Source organism: Cercospora kikuchii (assembly GCF_019650295.1).
Source record: "Cercospora kikuchii DNA, contig_00001, whole genome shotgun sequence".
Lineage (NCBI taxonomy): Eukaryota > Fungi > Ascomycota > Dothideomycetes > Mycosphaerellales > Mycosphaerellaceae > Cercospora > Cercospora kikuchii.
In genome coordinates, this window is record NW_025408582.1 from 1490156 (window position 1) to 1508847 (window position 18692).

An 18692-nucleotide genomic window follows, 5' to 3' on the forward strand; every position below is an offset into this window, starting at 1 on the left:
CTCTTTTTGTATATCTCCCAGCCAAACTCCACGCTAATGCCCAGTCACACACATTGCTTTCTCCTCTACTGATTCCCCTTTGCAAACTCTTGCAAATACTTCTCCAACTTCTCCGCCGCCTCAACAGGCACGGCATTGTAGTTGCTGATTCTCATTCCACCCACGCTACGATGGCCCTTCAACCCCTTAAGTCCGAGATCTTCTGCACCTTTGAGGAAAGCCTTCTCGGCATCTGCATCCCCGCCTTTGACGCGGAAGCAAATGTTCATCCTGCTGCGGACGCTCTTGTCTGGAACGACTTGGTAGACAGAAGGATGGCTGTCGAGCGCACCATAGAGGAGAGAAGCTTTCTGGTTGCTCTCCGCTGCCTGGCCTGCGATACGGGCTTGACCGTCCTGCGTTTTGTGGATGGTGAGGAGACGTTGCATGACTTGGCCGGCGATATAGACGTCGAAGATGGGAAGAGTGTTGTATAAGCTGTTGTTCTTCGCGATGGTAGGGTAGTCGAAGACAATAGGGCCGATGGGAAGACCAAGTTTACGAAGAACTTCTGGCTTGGCATATTCGGCGTGAGGAGGCAAGAAGGCGTTGGAGACGATGGCGATGGTAACGCCTGTGGTACCAATGTTCTTTTGCGCTCCACCAAAGATGACAGCGTGTTTCCGGACGTCAACGGGACGGGACAGGAAGTTGCTGCTCAAGTCTGCCACGAGGTTCTTGCCCGTGGGTGTGGACTGAAATTCCACGCCATCGACAGTTTCGTTGTCGCAGTAGTAGGTCAAGGCCGGTTCGCCATTGCTAGCTGTCCAGGCCGAAGATTCTGGGATGACGCCAAATTTTCCATCGCGGTGTTTGCGTGCATCGGTGACAATATTGACGTGCTCGGCACCCAAGAGTCGAGCCGCTTCTTGTGATGCTTTGAGGGACCAGGATCCAGTGACGAAGTAATCTAGCTTCAATTGCTCTTGCACGACTTGCTTCAACTTCTCTTCATCGCCTCCCAGAGCTTTCAATTGTTTTGCAACCCAGACAGAGACAAGGTTGAAGATGACGGCAGAGAACTCTCCACTGCCACCTCCTTGCAGAAAGAGAATTTGAAAACCATCGGGTCCCTCTGATTCCGGAATATCTAGCAGCTGACGAAGAGCATTCTGAGCGTTTGCAAGAACTTCGTTGGCATCTGCACTGCGATGGGAAATTTCTGTAATGCCAATTCCGGTGTCTTTGTAGTTGAGCAGGGCTTTCGAGGCTTCTTCCAGGACGGGTGTTGGAAGTGGTGCGGGACCAGCTCCGAAGTAGTGAACGTCTTGTCGAGAAGGCATCTTAGGATCGATGTGGAATTCACAAACAGATCAAGTGGTCGCGAAAAAGTTGTTGATAAATGCTCCAATGCGTTCCTGAGTCAGACATGAAGTCGCTGGCGGGATGATGCGAGGCCAAGAGGTTGAAAGCGAGCAAGCCGACATCGCAGCTCTCCGGGAATTTGTTTCGTCGAGAATTACCACGCGTGCCATTGGCTGACATTTCACCTTCGAGACACAGCGAATTGACGATCGATCGAGAGAGTGTGGTGCAGTGTTCAATGATAGTCGGACGTCTCTGATCGAAGTGTATCGAGCCGCAATGGCGGCACTCAGAGCGGGAGCGGCGAGGAGCGTGCAGAGGCTGACCAGGAGCGTGAGTGCAGCAGAGCAACAATGGGAAGAGTGAGAGAACACCACTCACTAACAGCAACGACAGAGCCTCGCACTGCCTCGTCCTGCTGCCAAACTACGACAGCCGACCCTCGCTGCCGCCTCATATCTCCACCACCGCCCGCGATGCATTTCCACCACGCGAACAGCCCGGCTCGCCGCCGCCGTTGAGGCCTTCCCATCGCAGCTGGAAAACACGCCTGCCGATATCCTGAGCAAGCCCGCTACGACTCCAACCACGCCACAGACATTGACTGAGAAGATCGTTCAAAGGTATTCGCAAGGCTTGCCCGAGGGCAAGTTTGTGAAGGCTGGCGACTATGTCACCCTTTCGCCGCATCACTGCATGACCCACGACAACTCATGGCCTGTCGCGACCAAGTTTATGAGCATTGGCGCCACCAAGATTCACGACAATAAGCAGGTGGTTATGACATTGGACCATGATGTGCAGAACAAGAGCGCGAAGAACCTCGAAAAGTACGAGAAGATCGAATCGTTCGCAAAGAAGCAGGGCGTGGACTTCTATCCTGCTGGACGCGGCATCGGACACCAGATCATGGTCGAGGAAGGATACGCCTGGCCGGGCACAATGGCTGTCGCTAGCGACAGCCACTCCAACATGTACGGAGGTGTGGGTTGTCTCGGCACGCCAGTCGTGAGAACAGATGCTGCGAGTATCTGGGCGACTGGCAGGACGTGGTGGCAGATTCCTCCGATCGCCAAGGTGACTTTGACTGGTATCTTGCCAGAAGGTGTCACCGGTAAGGACGTGATCGTGGCACTGGCTGGACTTTTCAACAATGATGAAGTCTTGAATCATGCTATTGAGTTCACAGGATCCACCAACACGATGCGCAGCCTGCCTGTCGATGACCGACTTGCCATTGCCAACATGACTACAGAATGGGGTGCTCTGTCAGGACTCTTCCCCATCGACGACGTGCTGAAGGGCTGGTTGAGATACAAGGCCACCGAAGCGAGCATGTACAGAGACCCATCGGCGACGTCAAGTTTGACGACAGATCGTTTCAATCACGAAAGATTGGATGAACTTTTCGCGAACCCTCTGGCCGCTGACGCAGGAGCCACCTATGCAAAGGAGCTCTTCCTGGACTTGTCGACCTTGTGCCCTTATGTTGCTGGACCAAATTCTGTGAAAGTTGCTACGCCGCTTAATGAGCTCGAGGCTCAGAACATTCCCGTAAACAAGGCTTACCTCGTGTCGTGCACAAACTCTCGACGATCCGATATCGAAGCTGCTGCCAAGGTCTTCCGCGCAGCGACTGGTCCAGACGGAAAGGTGCCTAAGATCGCAGATGGGGTCAAGTTCTACATCGCAGCAGCATCCCTTCCAGAGCAGAAGGCAGCTGAAGAGCAAGGCGACTGGCAGGTCTTGCTTGATGCGGGTGCAGAACCTCTCCCATCTGGCTGTGGACCTTGCATCGGTCTTGGAACTGGTTTGCTTGAACCTGGTGAGGTCGGCATCTCGGCCAGCAACCGCAACTTCAAGGGTCGCATGGGCAGCACCGATGCGAAGGCCTATCTGGGAAGCCCTGAAGTGGTAGCTGCTAGTGCTTTGAGCGGAAAGCTGTCAGGTCCTGGTTGGTACCAAAAGCCTGAGGGCTGGTCAGGCGTACGTCGCGGCGAAGGCGACGGCGTTGCGGAGGAAGAACGCATGATCAGCATCGAAGACGCGCTCGACAAGCTGGTTCGAGAGGCTGAACAAGCGGTTCAAGAAGCTGAGCAAAGATTTTCTGGCGCCCAAGCAGCGGACACAGCAGCTGCGCCTGAGGGCTCGTCATCTGGCTTGACTGAGATCTTGCCCGGCTTCCCTGAAAAGGTCTCTGGCGAGATCATCTGGTGCGATGGCGACAACATCAACACAGACGGTATCTACCCCGGGAAGTACACATACGACGATGCTTTCAGCGCCGATCCTGCAAAGATGGCTACAGTTGTCATGGAGAACTACGACAAGAACTTCGCTAAGATCGCCAAAGCTGGTGACATTCTCGTAACAGGCTTCAACTTTGGCTGCGGATCATCAAGAGAACAAGCTGCGACTGCCATCCTCGCCAAAGGCATTCCTCTCACGGTTGCCGGCAGCTTTGGCAACATCTTCCAGCGCAACTCGATCAACAACGCTCTCATGGGTGTCGAAGTCCCTAAGCTGATCGAGCGTCTTCGAGCCTCGTTCGGACACGGAGCATCTTCCACTGGTCAAGCAGGAAAAGCTGCGATCACAGAACCAAGCAAGAATGCAGAGTCTCTGGACTCGCCGCCTCCGGCTCCTACATCTAAGCCAGCCGAGAAGGAGCTCACAGTCCGCACAGGCTGGACTTTCACGTGGGACGTGAGGAGGAGTCAAGTTGTGATTCAAGAAGGTGAGGGAGGTCAAACCTGGACTCAGAAGGTCGGAGAGCTGCCACCAAATGTCCAGGATATTATTGCGAAGGGCGGACTAGAGAAGTGGGTGCAAGCACAGATCACGAGTCAGTTGTGAGGGTGTGTAAGGAGGAAGAACATGATTGATACCCAGGATCGAAATTTAGTAAGTAACAATTTCCCGCCTTCGACGTGAATTGCAGATGTAGTATTAGCACAATGTACAATGAAGGCTTTGCGGTGATCGTTTCTGCGGATCGTATGAGGCGATGATAGAAGTGTCGTTATGATGATCCGAAGGATTTCTCTGAAGTGTTAATTCAATTGACTGACGGTCGATCAACGCAGGCGACAGCGCTGGCTGGGAATAATACACAGAGACAATTCCGCCGAGGCAGGCTGTTCGAAACAACTCACTGAATTCAGCGTGTCATTTGCGAGCTTGAGTGGAAGAGTTTGAAATTCGACCCAAGTCATTTATTTAATTCAATATGTCTGTCCCTCGAGCAGTTGTGGAAGTGCCAAAACGTTTGGGAAACGTTTGGCAAATGTTTTGAGAAGTACATCCACTAGCGTCACTTTGTTGTGATTGGTCAGATCACATTCCGACACAGTGACCTTGCAGTACATACTTGAGGTTAGACAACTTTGCCTCCAAGGACCAAGTGTCTTCTCACAGCCGCTATGGGCAAGAATACAACTGCACATGTATTGTCCCATCCAAATTCAATTGATATACGAAGATACTCATCTATACCCACCACCAATTCCAGGTATCTGCAAAGCTATCATTCGACTCTCCTCCTCAGTCAACAGTCCCTCAGCTGCAGCTAGATCTCCCCAATCATCGCGGCTACCCCTCCTACCAGGCAACTTCGCCCGCAAACGCTGCCAAGCATGATTCAACACTCCACGTACATCCGTCTCCTTCCCTTCCAGTCCATGACGCTCCTGTTCCACAACTTCATACTCCGCCTTACGCCAACGCGTAAAGCTCCACAACAAGACAAGCACAAAGCTCAAACCTGCTAGACCACCGATGCCAATCAAGACTTTCTGGTCAATGACTTCAGACACCTCATGCTGCTTCTCTTCTTGGATGGGATCTTCTTCCGCTTCCGTAGCCGTTAGATCGCCAATATCGACTGCATCGGAAGTGCCGAGTGGTTGGCCTGTGGAATCCAGTGCGATGACGCGTAGGAAGCGTTTCAGGCCTGCATCGGAGCTGACAGTGAATTCTGTTTCGAAACCAGATTTAGGAATCAAAATTGTTGAAGAGGGATGTCTTCTGCCTGGATTGACATGCGCTTTAGTCTCACGCTCATCATGACTATCGTCAGTGTTGGAATTCTCATCGTCAAAATCAACTAGCAGCCACGATGAGACCTCTGTCGCCCCGTTCCAGCTCATGTAGAGCGTTTGCTCGTCAAAGACGAGAGAAGGTCTCGTAATGGGATAAGCAGTCCAATTGAATCTCAGATTCCGATAGCTTTGCACTGCTCCTGTGCCGAAAGTCGAAGAAGGCTGGAAATAGGCGTCGCAGAGGAGTTTGCCATCTTCTGAAAATTCAGCGATGGCGCCGTTGAAGCCGTAGCCGAGCACTACGTGACCGTTCGGAAGGGTTTGGTATGAGCCTTGAGACGAGCTCAAAATCTTGGTGGTGGAGTCGTACATTGCAATGTCCAGTTTTGCGGTCATTGCTCCCAGATCGAGTTCGATTCTAGTTCCCTTGGATTGATCATCCATGCTGTGGTCCCAGTCTGCGTTGTTGTCGAAGAATGTGACGAAAGATTTATCGTTCTTTATGAGGAAATGCGCGTCGTGCTGCCCGAGGAAGGTCGTGGCTTCGCCGCCTGAGAGATCTTCAAAAGAATTCCCATGGCCACCGAGTTGCCAGAGCACATCTCCTGTTCTGCCATCGATGTAAATTAGTGCGCGCAAATAGCGGCACGAGATGAGATAGTTGCCTTTCTCGTCCTTTTCTACGGAATTGAGATGGTAGGCGTCCCAAGGATCTCTCTCTGCGGCATCGTTGACGGCTTGATAGGACTGTGCCACGTCAATGTGATCATTGGCACGCCATTCGAAGATAGCCTCTCCCGTCTCAAGGTCTATTTCTTGGAAAATGGAATCCCAAATCCAGCCTGGTCTCTCATATCCGACTTTGCTGTCGAGGTTGGTATATTTTGTGTCGTAGATGGAAATGAGAGCAGTGCCACTTTCCGTAATGGTGAAGACGTGTAAATCGGCGCCCAAGCCATTGGCGGCTTCAATTCGGTATCGTTCCTGGTATTGCTGATCGAGCATGAAGTACGTCCCGATGCCATGGCCACCCACTGCATCATTGCCGCCCCAGAATGTAAGAAATGCTTCGTTCTTGTATTTCTGCACTTGCAGGTTGTATACTTCGCCGTACTTCTGCGTTGACGCCCAAATGGGACTTCCGGTGACGTCCAATATCATCGGCGTCGCATCCGCGGCATCTCCTCGAGGGGCAAGAAAGAGGTAAGATCCATCGTCGCAGGAAGTGAAAGGTTTCATGAAATTGACAATCGGCACTGCCGTAACCTGCGGGTGCGATTTGAAGGTCTGTGTAACATAGCTGCCATATGTGCCATCGTTGTACTGCGAATCGGCATGGAAGGCCACTTGGTCAGCTAAGCATGGCGCAAGAATTGTGGTAAGAAATGTGAAGAAAAATGCATAAGACATGTGTGTGGAAGAAGCGCACTCTGCAGGAAGTGGCGAGGGAGCGTGTGTGCATGGCCAAATCGCCCAGTGAGTTATAGAAAGCAGAATGCATTGTCCACAATGCCAACAGGCGCGCGGCGTCCGCGTTTGACTGTGCTCAATTTTGCAGTGGGAACTGCGTGGAACAAGAGCGCCGCGTCATCTGGGTGGAAATGTGCAGATAGGAGCGTGTCCGGCACCAGTTTCCAGCGCGGCATGTCAGGACTAACATGCACACATCGTGCACACGCGAAATTGTGCAGAGTCCGTGGAACTCAGTGTACGAAAGACAAGAGGCCTTCTCCTCTCGTCGAAAGCACTCAGCATGGCCAGTGATAGTCACCGTGCGCCCGCCTGGAATCGCTGGCCATGCGACGGCACTGTCGTCGATCTTGGCGGCAATATCAGGGATATGCGATTGTGATCGGACGACCTGGCTTCAATGATCGTCCACCGGGGCAGATCTACGGGCAGTTTTTCGCGGCGCAGATGTTCACATTGACCATCAGCAGTGGAGTCTGCAAGAACGCGACGCACGAAGCTCGCATATGCTCCTCATGGACGACAAGAACGCGCAATGGCATTCGAAAGATGTGTCCAACGGGCGAAATGTTCGGACGAGCCTTTCGGTCGGCGTCGTCATCGTTTGGGACCGGGTGGGTGGTCGCCCATCACATCTGGCAAGAGGCACGGAGAGCTTGGAGTTGCTTGGAGACACAGAGCCGTTGAATGGATCCAGAATCGATGCAGACAATGAGGAAGAAGCAGACGAGAGATGTACCAAATGTCGTTTGTGCATTGAGCATGAGGTGATGTTGCCTCAAATACGAAGACGTGCTAGACACGACTTTTGTCCCATCGCGTGATCGCTGACTTTCGCGTCAACCAGATGTTCTCTCCGGCACTTCTGCACTTCACCTGCCCCTCGACTCCACCGCTGCCTTCTGGGACGCAATCAAGCCTCCGGGGTGCCTCTTCACAACTTCTCTCCCACTGCCAACTTGTGACCGCAGTCTTCGATCTCGTCCAGGTCCTTCTCCGACTCTGATCGCCCTTTGAGGCGCCGTGGCACACGCGCTCATCCCCGAGCGATCTGGTCTTTGCGTAACGCTGTCCGCCACAGTCCATGTGCACGCCCGATATCTCATACTCCTCGCGAATCGACTGATCAATTCCCGTTCGGGCTTCGGAAAGCACTAATTCTGGTACCTGCTCCGAATGGCAAGTCGCATCGCAGTCCAGCTTGTCCATCTGTCGCCCGCTGATTGCGCTTCTCCTGTGCTGCATGATGTCGCATGACTGCCATCTTGATCCAATTTTGCACCGAGCTCCGTTCCTTCAGACAGACATGACAGAGGATGTGTTTGTCATCATGGTCTTCGACATGTATTGCGACGACGGGTAGCGATTCTGGTAACCATATTTGGCCTGCAAGAATTCCTGGTTCCTCAATCGGACCACGCGCATGTATTGCGCTTGTGTCAGCCCGTCCTCTGGATTGATTTGGCTGATTTCCATTGACCTCTCCTCAGGCTCATGGAAGAAGTGCCGAAACAAGGCCCAACAACACAGCAGAAGAGCTCCGGCGCCCAGCAAACATAGCAAGATGATTGCCGATGGCGGCATGGAAGGCCCACTCTCCCCATCATTCGCCATTTCGGCTTGTCGGTGTCTCGAATGCGATGTCTTTGTGCGACGCTCAATAATCAGGCAACACAGTCGCCGAGGACAGTAGTGTGTGGATTCAGACGAAGGTGAGCTTGCGCGAGGTGCTGCTGCCTTGTAGGTGCCAGAAGTACATGTACCTGCAAGCCACCAGCCGAAGGTTTCTTTGCGCTTCAGCGGATTGGCACATCGCGGAGTGAGAACTTCACAAGGTGAGGGGTGAACGGCACAGTCTTATGCTCACCCGCACGTGCACAGATACTTCCTGCAGTCACAAGTCTCTTGCGATCACTTAACGAGCTTCGAACAGGGTGTTGAAACAAGCAAGTTCGCTGTCACGAACACGGCAGACCAGGTCTTGCGTGATCTTGGTTACGCGTCGCAAGAAGCCTGGCTGCAAAAATAAGCTCCAGCTCCGATCCGTTCAGGGTTCAGCAACTTTGTTCCCAACGCAGGCTATGGAAAGCACAACTCCTTGCAAGGATCAATGCTGACTTGCATCAACTGACAATCGGGCTCGCAGCCTGTTATTGCCCGAGTCTTCCGTGATGCCTTTTGGACGAGATTAAAAGTCGTGTCCAGCACGTCTTTCCATTTGAGCCGACGTGCATGCTCGACACATTTACGACATTGACACACACGCCCTCTTCTACCTCCTCACCATTGACCTCAGCATCCACGCAGAGAGCTCGTGCCGTTGAAAGCAATGCGAAGCCCTCCATGCCATCGCCGGGTGGGCAAGATCACTGGACAACACAAAGATATGCCTGGAATTTCACACACTGGAGCAAGTGAGACTCCTAGCATAGGGGTTGACCTGTCGAACGACCACATGCAATCACAGTGCTGAGGCCACATGGGTTGCACAAGAGTGACGAGACCCGCTTGGCCAACCAATTCAGGTGACCGTGCACTTACCATGGTACACATTTTGAGGACAGTGAAGAGTCTGCATTTTTAACAACGGTATTACCGCTATATAACTCACTCGCTCCTGCTCCCTTCTCGAATCTGTAATGTGCTACTCGATTAACCTCAATCAAGCAGTTTCAGCGACCACCGAAGATCGCGAGTCCAATACAGCTCCAGCGACTATCAAAATCACGAGCGCAGCACATAACATCGGCGCACCGATATCAGACACTGCGAATCAGCTCCGTGTTGCACATTGACACAGCCCTCAAGATGAACCCGACCTTACGATCCCTCCTACAAAACTTCGTCGAAGATTTGATCTTTATGTGGATCGCTCTATACATTTTCGTCAACTTCGCCCACCGCTTCCAGAATTGGGGCCGGGTCGGTCAAAGGCGGTATCTACTCGATTCTGGAGCCGCAAGTCATGCCACATGGGATCGCGCCATCTTGAGTAACTACAGGGCATATCTGGTTCCGAGAGCCGGCGCTGGTGTTACTGGGTGCGCATTTATCCTAGGTGTTGGAGACGCCACGATTCCCTTTGTGCAGAGCGATGGCACTGTCCAGGAGATACTGGTTCCTGGAGTGTCCTATGTGCCGCAGATGTCTGAAACGCTGCTTTCAACGGAACTCCTGGGAAAGCAGGGTATTCTGTGGTCGTCGGAGGACCAATTGCTTTATCGGAAGCATGACGACAGCAGCCGAGAAGAAGTTGCTGCGACTGAGATTGTGCATGGTGTTTCATGGCTGAAGGCACCGGGTGTTGCGAAGAAATGTGGTAACTCAGTCAAGTCAAGCAAGCCCGGGTACTGGTCGAACTTCTGGCAGCGCGTGGTTCTAGGGAAGGGATTGCAGATCGAAGACGACTTGACGCATTGGGACACGGACATGTACGCGAATGATGAGGTTGACAAACTCATTGACATGGTGTCGACACAGAAGCGCGAGCTGGCCGCACTGAAGGCACGTCTTGAGCACGTATCCAAATCGTCCGCCGATGAGCGCCCTGTCTCCTGCCACGTGAACTTCCGGCTGCAGGCGACTGCAGACACATGTAAGTGGGTCACTGAAACGGCGTAGACATGTGTGCCCAAGAGAGAAGGCAGCCACCGACGATCTGTCAAACGGAATCTCAGCTCCAGCAATGCCTCTTCACCAGCCATGCCTCTTTACCAGCCATGCGTCTTCGCCAAACCTGCACAATCACCGGCTATTGCATCTGCCCCGCATACGAGCACGCGGTGCGCACAAGGGCAGCACGCGGAGGCAAAAAGCTTGGTAACGATTATCAGAGCTTCTTTGAGCAAAAGATCAGCACTGCGCATCGCATGTTCTTTCGAATTGCAACGCTGTAGACCTTGACATTGCATGTTGCTGTCTGCGCCAAGGAAAGAAGTAGCGAAAGATCTCCTCAATCCCGGGGCCGATTTGTGGTCGGTAGATTGATGTTGCGAAATATGGTCAGTATATCAATGTCTCTCTGTTCTCCTCACTTTCTGTGATTCTCGCTGTGTTGATCTTCTCTCCATTTCCTCCTTCGATCCTATCTGAACCAGCTCTGCTCCACTCGCGGGCACATCCAGACTTAAAATGTCAGAAAAAAGTTCCTCACTCCACGATCCGGACAATAAACACATCGAACATGCTCGAAATCCCAAGAACGAAAACAACCATGACCTGAACATCCTCGAAACCCAACCCCCAAATTCCCACGAACTGCAAGAATCCAAACGCCTAGTCCGCAAAATCGACTTCCGACTCCTTCCCGTCCTAGCCTGTATATACTCGTTCGCTCTCATCGACCGCGTCAACCTTCCCAATGCCCGAATCGCAGGCATGGACAAAGATCTGCAACTCAGTGTCGGAAACCGCTACACCCTTATCACCATGATCTTCTTCGTCCCTTACGTGATATTTCAATTCCCTGCGAATATCGCTATTCGGAAATTGGGAGCTTGTTTGTGGCTTTCTAGTCTTGTGTGCGCCTGGGGAATTGTGTGTATTGGGATTGGGTTTAATCAGAATTGGACCGAGACGTTGGGCTGTAGGATTTTATTGGGAGTTCTTGAGGCTGGGTAAGTGCAACTGTTTTGAGGTATTCTCGTGCTTTCTGTTGACTGAGTTTGGTGTAGGTACTTCCCAGGCTGCGTTTTCTTGTTATCGTGCTGGTATTTGAGATTCGAAGTGCAGAAGCGTTTCTCGGCTTTCTACTTGTTGGCGCTGTTGTCCTCGGGCTTCTCGAATATCCTGGCATACGGGCTCAGCGAAATGAAGGGCATCGGGGGACTCAATGGCTGGAGATGGATCTTTATCATGGAAGGAATAATCACTGTCGTCCTTGGGTTGCTGGGGTATTTGTTCATCATCGACTTTCCGGACAAGTCGACGAGGCCTGGACTCATTATCAAGAAGCCTTTTTTGACCGAGGAAGAAGCGAGGATCATTCTGGCGCGAATTGATCGTGATCGAGGGGATGCTGTCGTGGACAAGTTGACAACGAAGAATGTTATGATTTATCTGAAAGACTGGAAGGTGAGTCATTCGCACTCTTGTTATTTACGTTCACTATGCGCTAATTCACATCAGATCTGGGAATATGCCTGGCTGTACTTGCTTAACAATACGGTTACATATTCATTCGGTTTCTTTTTGCCCATCATCCTGAACGGCGATATGGGTTATTCCACGACCATGAGCCAAGTGCTCTCTTTTCCCCCATATGTATTTGCTGTAAGTGAATATGTTCAACTTCACCTCCCTCCTTTGCTGACTTTCCGTACAGGCTCCTTGGATGTTTACCACCGCATGGTTCGCCGATCGCTATCATAAGCGCGGTATCGTACTCATCTTCAATTGCGCCATTTCGATCGTTGGAGTCGCCATGATGGGTTTCATCACTAGCAACCCGGCAGCACGCTACGCTGGAGTCTTTCTCGGTGTTGCTGGAGCCAATAGCAACGTGCCAACTATACTTTCGTATATGCACAACAATATCGTAGGCCAGATGAAGCGCAGCGTAGCAAGCGCTTTGCTAATCGGAGGTGGAGCCATTGGCGGCATTGTGGCTTCGAACATCTTCAGACAACAGGATGCGCCGAGGTATTCGCCAGCGATGTATGCAGTCATCGGCACCCAAGCAGTGAGCATACTGCATGTGCTTAAGAACTTTGTGGTATACTCTCGCAAGAACAGCAAAGCTGATCGTAGCGAGCTCGTTCTGGAGGGTCAAGTTGGTTTCAGGCAGACATTGTAAGCCAGGCCACCAAAGGTCAGAAACTCGACTGCCAAGAGGTAGACAGACAGACAGAGCGATCAATCAATGACCATTGCATCTGTGCGCCTCAAAATGTAAAGCCAATGTGAGACTTTCGGTCGATGAGTGTAGCCCAGAGAAAGTCGCTTCTTCCTTTCCGCCAATGTTTCATTGATTTCATCGAGATCGATCGGCTCTTTGGTCTCCAGTTTCCAGAGTTGATGCGGGTGTGTGAAACCAGCTTGAATGACATCGTCCGAGAGCATCCCATTGCCGACAGTAGCTGGGAATGGCGGTAGAAAAGGGAAACGCTCTTCTGAGTAAGAGATCACAATCCATCTGCCGGTGCCCGGCTTCGTCAGCGCCGCCAGATGTACTGCCAAGACGTGCAGAGGGTGTACGTCTCTGAGCTGAGTGGTGCCACTACCCAACACTCTTCGCGACCAGCCATTGATGCTCAGAGGGTACGGCAAGCTGAGCGATACATTCTGGCCGCATGCGATACTGTCGCTAGTGCTCTTGTCCAGGATCAAATCGAACAATTCGCCATCGTCCTGCTGGGTGTGGAGAAGAGACAAAGCCGAGTGTAGTGAGAGCAGGTCCTTGCACGAATATCTCATCGGAGGCGGCAGTTCCGTATCCTGTACACTATCATGCTTGCCCGGTTGCAACAGACTCTCGACCTGCTCGCTAGCCAGAAGTTCCTGTTCGCGCTTGGAAGCAGCCTGGATTGCGGGCTCCGAGTAGTCAACATTGAGTACATGCTTCGGATGCTGCACCAACGATCGAAGCACGAACGAATCCGCTGTGCCACATCCAATATGCAAGATCTGGGGCTGCTCCACGTGCGTCTTATCGATGACTTCTTTCGCGATATCATGTACGACCTTTGCCGGAACCAGCCAGTCAAAGGGTTTGCTGTCTTTGCGGAAGCGATTGTCCCAGTATTCCTGCGATGCAAAGTCCGGCATAGTTATAAGGATATGGAGCGAAAAATTGAACAAGTGAAAAGAATGTCCCGCACGAGAACGCACGGCAGGTTTTAGATTTGCTCGCGAACAGGTTCATCACAGCGTGACCAGGCCAAGGATTCGAGAAGAAGGTGTTGCCAGACCGATCCTCGGCTAAACAACCAATCACCGCTCAACGGCCACAAATAGCTACCGATCTTTCTGAAACCATTCTCGCAAGCGTAGCAAGCATTGAGCAGTCCATCGCAAACCAACAATTCATTCGGAAACAGCTATCAAAAGCCTCTGCATCACTACCTCCCCTTCTTCTCCTCATAATACTCTGGATAAGTCGTCTTATAACCCAAGCCATAGTGACCCACCCAAGCAACAAGCAACATAACAGCCCAACTAACATAAACCCCCAACGTCTCCAACCCAAACGGCATCGGAATAGCCAACGGCACATCTATACTCCACAAAAACACAAACAACTGAAAGATCGACGGAGCCTGTTTTGCTCGTTTACAATCATTCAGATACCCAAAAAAGTTTCGGAAAAATCGACTTTCATTCTCGTAGTCTTCCGGATCGAGTGAAATATTGATCTTCAGTTCCTCCGTCTCACTGGCATTTTCGAAACGATGATAGCGTTTCGGTGGTAAGGTGACTGTAGTTTTGGGGCCGGAGGCTTTGAGTACGGCGTGAGGGAGCGGGTCCAGGCCGTAGAAGAGGTTTGCGGTGCCTTGGATGACGTGGAATGTTTCTTTTTGGTAGATGTGGTAGTGGAATGGAGGTTGCAGAACAGAAGGTTCTTTCTCGTCGGGGAGGCGTGGTGGGAGGGTATGGGTCATCGTGTGTTTGGAGCCTTTGGGGTGGTACTGGACTGATGAGGCGCCATTTTCGTAGACGGTTAAGTCCGTGGAGGCTTGGTTGGTCTTGGGTGGATGAGGAGCTCGTAGGAAGGAGATCATGGTGCCGGTAGGTCTGATGCCTTGTTGTGACGCGCTTCGGATCTTTGATTTCGCGGTCAGTGAGTGTTGTTGATAGAGCAGTTGGATTTATGCCAATGGCTAAGGTGCTGTAAGCCGAAGAACCGGCCCGAGGACGCCTGCAGGATGACGTGCTAAAGCTCCAGGTCTGATAGCTCACAAAACAAACGAGCAACGTCTGGGAGCTCTTGAACCGCTTCTATGTCTCTAGACATCAGTATACTGAATTTCTATATAGACTACAGCTCATCATGACCACCATTGGATTTTCCTGCAACGTCAGGCATAGCCATGATTTTGACAACCAAGCTCGTCCATCCTGTAAAGTGCTGGGTACGTTGTCCAGCTCCTGTCTCAGGGTTATATTGTTCCCACGCGAAACCAGTCTCGAGCCATGAGTTATACACTGTGGTGACGAGATTCTTGCGCAGTTCGCTGTACAACTTGGCACAGCGTTTTTGTTCTGGTCCAGGTTGTTGGGCAAGGTTCTGAAGGAGGTCAGTTCATGTCGACAGAGATTATAGCAATTTCAGGACAACTTACGTATAGCTCTTTGACAATGAGGTAGTTCAGAGGCATCCACACTGGACTTCTCCAGTAATTCTCATCAGTGCCATATAGCTCATCTTTCTTGCTCAAGCTGCGGATGCCGTAAGGACTCCAGAGCTCCTCTTCGTCGGAGATGAGATCCAGAATCGCTGGCAAGTGCTCGTGCTTCCCATCAAGGAGCCCAGTCATGAGTGGGAAGATACTGATATAGCCCTTGTGACAGACGTGTGCGGTTTCTTCGTAGTCATCAATGCTTGTATCACAATAGGTCTTGTGCTCCTTCGACCAGTGCAAGTCATCGACATTCTTTCGGATCGCTTCCGTGATCTTCCCGTACTTTGCGGCATCATCGGTCTCGCCCAGGTAGGAAGCAATACGCTGAATGTTGCGACTCATCAAACCAATCCAGCTGATGAGGTCAACGTGAAGCTCACCTGGGTGCGGCGGCTGGGCGCGAGGGTAGTCGTCGAGACCAGAAGTCAAGATGTGACGTGGAGTACGACCACGCCATCTGTACCCTTCTTTGGAGCTGAAAGCGTTGCGCTCGTAGGTCTTCATGTCTCCATACTGCGTCTTACGGTACCAGTCAAAGTTGCGCTGCAGGAGAGGATAAAGTTCTTTGAACCACGCTTTGATGGACTCTGGACTTGCAACGTGGTGACCGGCAACATGGCCGAGCGACTTGACATTCAACTCGGCCCCAGATCCTGCCTTGTGGTCGATCTTGTCCAAAATGGCTTCGACAACCATGAACAAAGTAGGAGGATTGGCGTAGTGAGGGTACTGAGTGAGGAACTCAGCAGGCACCTTGCTTTGTGCTTCCGCGCCAAGGACCTGTTCACGAGCAATCCATCCATCCTCATCCATAGTGTTGTACCACGAGCTGACGATCTGCATCGCAATCTCGGTGTCCCAGTCGAGGATCGGGAGCAGGTGGAATCCTTCGTCCCAGAGGAAACCGCGAGGAAAGAAAGGCCGTGAAGGAACAGAAGTGAACAGCTCGTATGGACCTTCGGGCTTCTGTTCGTTGCGGGCGCGGGCTTGTTCAGCTTCCTCCCAGAATCCCTCGTTCTCCTCCTCGTACTCTGGCGCATAGGATCGATCGATCACTTGCTCGCCATAGAAGTAGCCAATGCCTCCAATCAAGTTACTGAAAAGTGACTTGCTGAAGCCGAGCCACTTCTCATCAGTGAAAGGAGCCGCTGGCTTGTGTACTTCCAGGTACTTCTCCTCGAAAGAATCAAGGACAGTCTTGAGGGATTTGCTAAGCTGCTCCGAGGTGGCAGGCTTGCTCGCAGTGTTGGGCGTAAAGAGAACGTCGAACTCGAATGGACCCTCGAAGGTTTTCTGCACGATGTGCATGTTGCCAGGACCAGGCTTGTTCTGAATGGTATAAGTCTGCCACGGAGGAGGCATTCTTTCCTGTGTGTATTCCTCGAGGTACGCATCGATGGTGTTTTTCAGAGATTGAAAGAGAAGTGCTGCTTACCTTGTCAGATACTGATATATTCAGCTGGCCTACGAGGATTGAGCGCATCGACTTACGCTTTGATTGCCATAGCGCTTGCTCCTGGACTTTTTGCGAATATACCAGAGTGCGGTCTAGAGGCTTGCTCGCATACGACTCGTGGTTGTGCACGGGATGCGCCTGTCCTTCGGGCTCGGTAACTACCAGCCGGAATTCACCAAGCGATGGTGTCTCGCCCTGAAGTATCACATCACCCTCATAGCCCGTATCTTCAGCAGCTTCGGCGCCGAGAGGCTCGATGCTTCCCAGGCCCTCGGCACTGACAGTGAACCATACTGCAGTTTTCATGGTCTCTGGACCACCAGTGCTGCCTTCTCTCCTCTCAGCATCTTCTCGAGGTGTGCCTTTGATTCTTGCGCCCCATCCACCTTTTCCATCTTCGAATTTGACAAAATTCGTCTCGATGTCGATGCCATTGCCTTTGTCGTGCACAGTTTGAACACCGCCAGTTCTTGGATCATAGGCGTCCCAGCCATAACCAGCCATGCCAGCATGCTGTTCGCAAGTATATCGCACATCATTCTGCACCGATGTATAATCTTCCACTCGTGCCCAGAGAAGGCCTGTGAGAATAGATTTCGGGACTCGCGGCCGAACGCCAAAGTACAGATTGGGTCGATACGGGCCCCAGAGCAAGCTGTCGTTCGAAGCCTTGCTGAAGACGGAGCTGTCTTCTGCTGCAACCAGTGCAGCACAGGAAGCTGCCAGCAACGAGCTGACACTCCACGTTTTGACCATGTTGGTTCTTGAGAGAAAAGCTCAGACGAGCTCAATGGGTCTCAGAAGCACATATATTGAGAAAGCCACGTTTTGGCAGTGCACGGCTCACAACCGACACGCAGGGGAGCATGCAACCAAGAAACCTTACACTTTCAAGCGGAGCTGCTTCCGCCCGCTTCACTATCGCCAACTCGTTGCTGCCCGCTCTTCCTCCAACCACCACCAACGGGACATTCCCTCCAACCACCATGGATCTCCTCCAGACCGTCCGTAAAGAGGGCTCTCGTGGCGGTGTCAACTTCAGCTGGGACGATGTCAAAAATGCGACCAATCGCGAGAACTATCTCGGCCACTCATTAATGGCTCCAGTCGGCCGCTGGCAAAAGAACAAGGACCTAAACTGGTACGCCAAAGCCGACGATGCGGAATTGACGCCTGAAGAACGCGCAGAAAGAGAGCGAGAAGCTAAGCGCGAAGAAATGCGCAAGGTTAAAGAGGCGGAGGAAGATGCGATGAATCTTGCTCTCGGGTTGCCAGTGCCGGATCGGTCGAATGCAAATTTGCAGCCGCTTGGGGAGAGCGAGATCAGTCAAAAAGAGGTGAATAAGGCTTTAAGGGAGGCTTTGGGGGATGGGGAGGAGGATGAAGGGGCGAAGAGTAGCCTGGGGTCGAGAGAGAAGAAGGAACATCGGTCGCGTGAGCACCGACGGAGGGAGCGAAGTCGGAGTCGAGACAAGAGGCGAAGACATGATGGGGACGACAGGCGAGGTGAGCGACGTCACAGGCACAGAAGGTCAAGATCACGGTCACGAGAAGGCGATCGAGAGTCTCGGAGGCACAGGCATAAGTCAAGATCAAGGTCTCGAGAAAGAAGACATCGAGATCGAAGCGAACGTCGAGAAGAGCCCCGCAGTCACAGGCATAGAGATCGCAGCCGTGAAAGAGATGATGACAGGCACCGGAAGCGCAAAGAACGCGACGAGCGGCCACGGAGTCGCAGCAGAGAGCGTGCACAGGAGCGCAGCCGCTCACCATATGAACGGAGACGACACCGAGACGATTCACGATAAATGACAGCATAGTTAGAAGACTCAAATGATACCACGGCATTTTGATGTTCTATTTCTCCTTCATCAATGATCACATGGGAGGTCCCAACATACGACACCTCCCATAATTGGAGTGCAGGCGAAATTGGATGAATCAGAAAGGCACGAGCCTTTTCTCAGGACCATAAGACGCCTCCTAGCTCACGAGGTCGGCTACGGTCAAGCACGGGCCTTCAGAAATTGCCTGAGAAGCAGC

General features: G+C 52.1%; 10 protein-coding genes across 10 annotated transcripts; 4 read left to right on the forward strand and 6 right to left on the reverse strand.

Annotated features, from left to right (window-relative positions):
* Positions 1-65: 65 nt before the first annotated feature.
* CKM354_000051500 (O-phospho-L-serine:2-oxoglutarate transaminase) lies at positions 66-1322 on the reverse strand (the record flags this gene model as incomplete). The annotated part of the gene is made up of 1 exon (XM_044795604.1): positions 66-1322. The coding sequence occupies one exon, from the start codon at positions 1320-1322 to the stop codon at positions 66-68; it is 1257 nt and encodes a 418-aa protein (XP_044651539.1).
* Positions 1323-1623: 301 nt separating this feature from the next.
* On the forward strand, positions 1624-4200 carry CKM354_000051600 (homoaconitate hydratase LYS4; the record flags this gene model as incomplete). The annotated part of the gene is made up of 2 exons (XM_044795605.1): positions 1624-1677; positions 1741-4200. The coding sequence occupies 2 exons, from the start codon at positions 1624-1626 to the stop codon at positions 4198-4200; spliced, it is 2514 nt and encodes an 837-aa protein (XP_044651540.1).
* Positions 4201-4829: 629 nt separating this feature from the next.
* CKM354_000051700 (uncharacterized protein) lies at positions 4830-6794 on the reverse strand (the record flags this gene model as incomplete). Its single annotated transcript, XM_044795606.1, has 1 exon — positions 4830-6794. The coding sequence occupies one exon, from the start codon at positions 6792-6794 to the stop codon at positions 4830-4832; it is 1965 nt and encodes a 654-aa protein (XP_044651541.1).
* A 1356-nt stretch (positions 6795-8150) lies between these two features.
* CKM354_000051800 (uncharacterized protein) lies at positions 8151-8468 on the reverse strand (the record flags this gene model as incomplete). The annotated part of the gene is made up of 1 exon (XM_044795607.1): positions 8151-8468. The coding sequence occupies one exon, from the start codon at positions 8466-8468 to the stop codon at positions 8151-8153; it is 318 nt and encodes a 105-aa protein (XP_044651542.1).
* A 1194-nt stretch (positions 8469-9662) lies between these two features.
* Positions 9663-10475, forward strand: CKM354_000051900 (uncharacterized protein; the record flags this gene model as incomplete). The annotated part of the gene is made up of 1 exon (XM_044795608.1): positions 9663-10475. The coding sequence occupies one exon, from the start codon at positions 9663-9665 to the stop codon at positions 10473-10475; it is 813 nt and encodes a 270-aa protein (XP_044651543.1).
* Positions 10476-10985: 510 nt separating this feature from the next.
* Positions 10986-12648, forward strand: CKM354_000052000 (uncharacterized protein; the record flags this gene model as incomplete). The annotated part of the gene is made up of 4 exons (XM_044795609.1): positions 10986-11470; positions 11528-11927; positions 11982-12125; positions 12178-12648. 4 exons carry the CDS (start codon positions 10986-10988, stop codon positions 12646-12648), a joined length of 1500 nt encoding a protein of 499 aa, XP_044651544.1.
* A 59-nt stretch (positions 12649-12707) lies between these two features.
* CKM354_000052100 (uncharacterized protein) lies at positions 12708-13619 on the reverse strand (the record flags this gene model as incomplete). The annotated part of the gene is made up of 1 exon (XM_044795610.1): positions 12708-13619. The coding sequence occupies one exon, from the start codon at positions 13617-13619 to the stop codon at positions 12708-12710; it is 912 nt and encodes a 303-aa protein (XP_044651545.1).
* A 293-nt stretch (positions 13620-13912) lies between these two features.
* On the reverse strand, positions 13913-14572 carry CKM354_000052200 (uncharacterized protein; the record flags this gene model as incomplete). The annotated part of the gene is made up of 1 exon (XM_044795611.1): positions 13913-14572. The coding sequence occupies one exon, from the start codon at positions 14570-14572 to the stop codon at positions 13913-13915; it is 660 nt and encodes a 219-aa protein (XP_044651546.1).
* Positions 14573-14829: 257 nt separating this feature from the next.
* Positions 14830-17405, reverse strand: CKM354_000052300 (mannosyl-oligosaccharide glucosidase; the record flags this gene model as incomplete). The annotated part of the gene is made up of 3 exons (XM_044795612.1): positions 14830-15078; positions 15134-16620; positions 16685-17405. The coding sequence occupies 3 exons, from the start codon at positions 17403-17405 to the stop codon at positions 14830-14832; spliced, it is 2457 nt and encodes an 818-aa protein (XP_044651547.1).
* A 230-nt stretch (positions 17406-17635) lies between these two features.
* Positions 17636-18461, forward strand: CKM354_000052400 (uncharacterized protein; the record flags this gene model as incomplete). Its single annotated transcript, XM_044795613.1, has 2 exons — positions 17636-17986; positions 18036-18461. 2 exons carry the CDS (start codon positions 17636-17638, stop codon positions 18459-18461), a joined length of 777 nt encoding a protein of 258 aa, XP_044651548.1.
* Between the last annotated feature and the right edge of the window lie 231 nt (positions 18462-18692).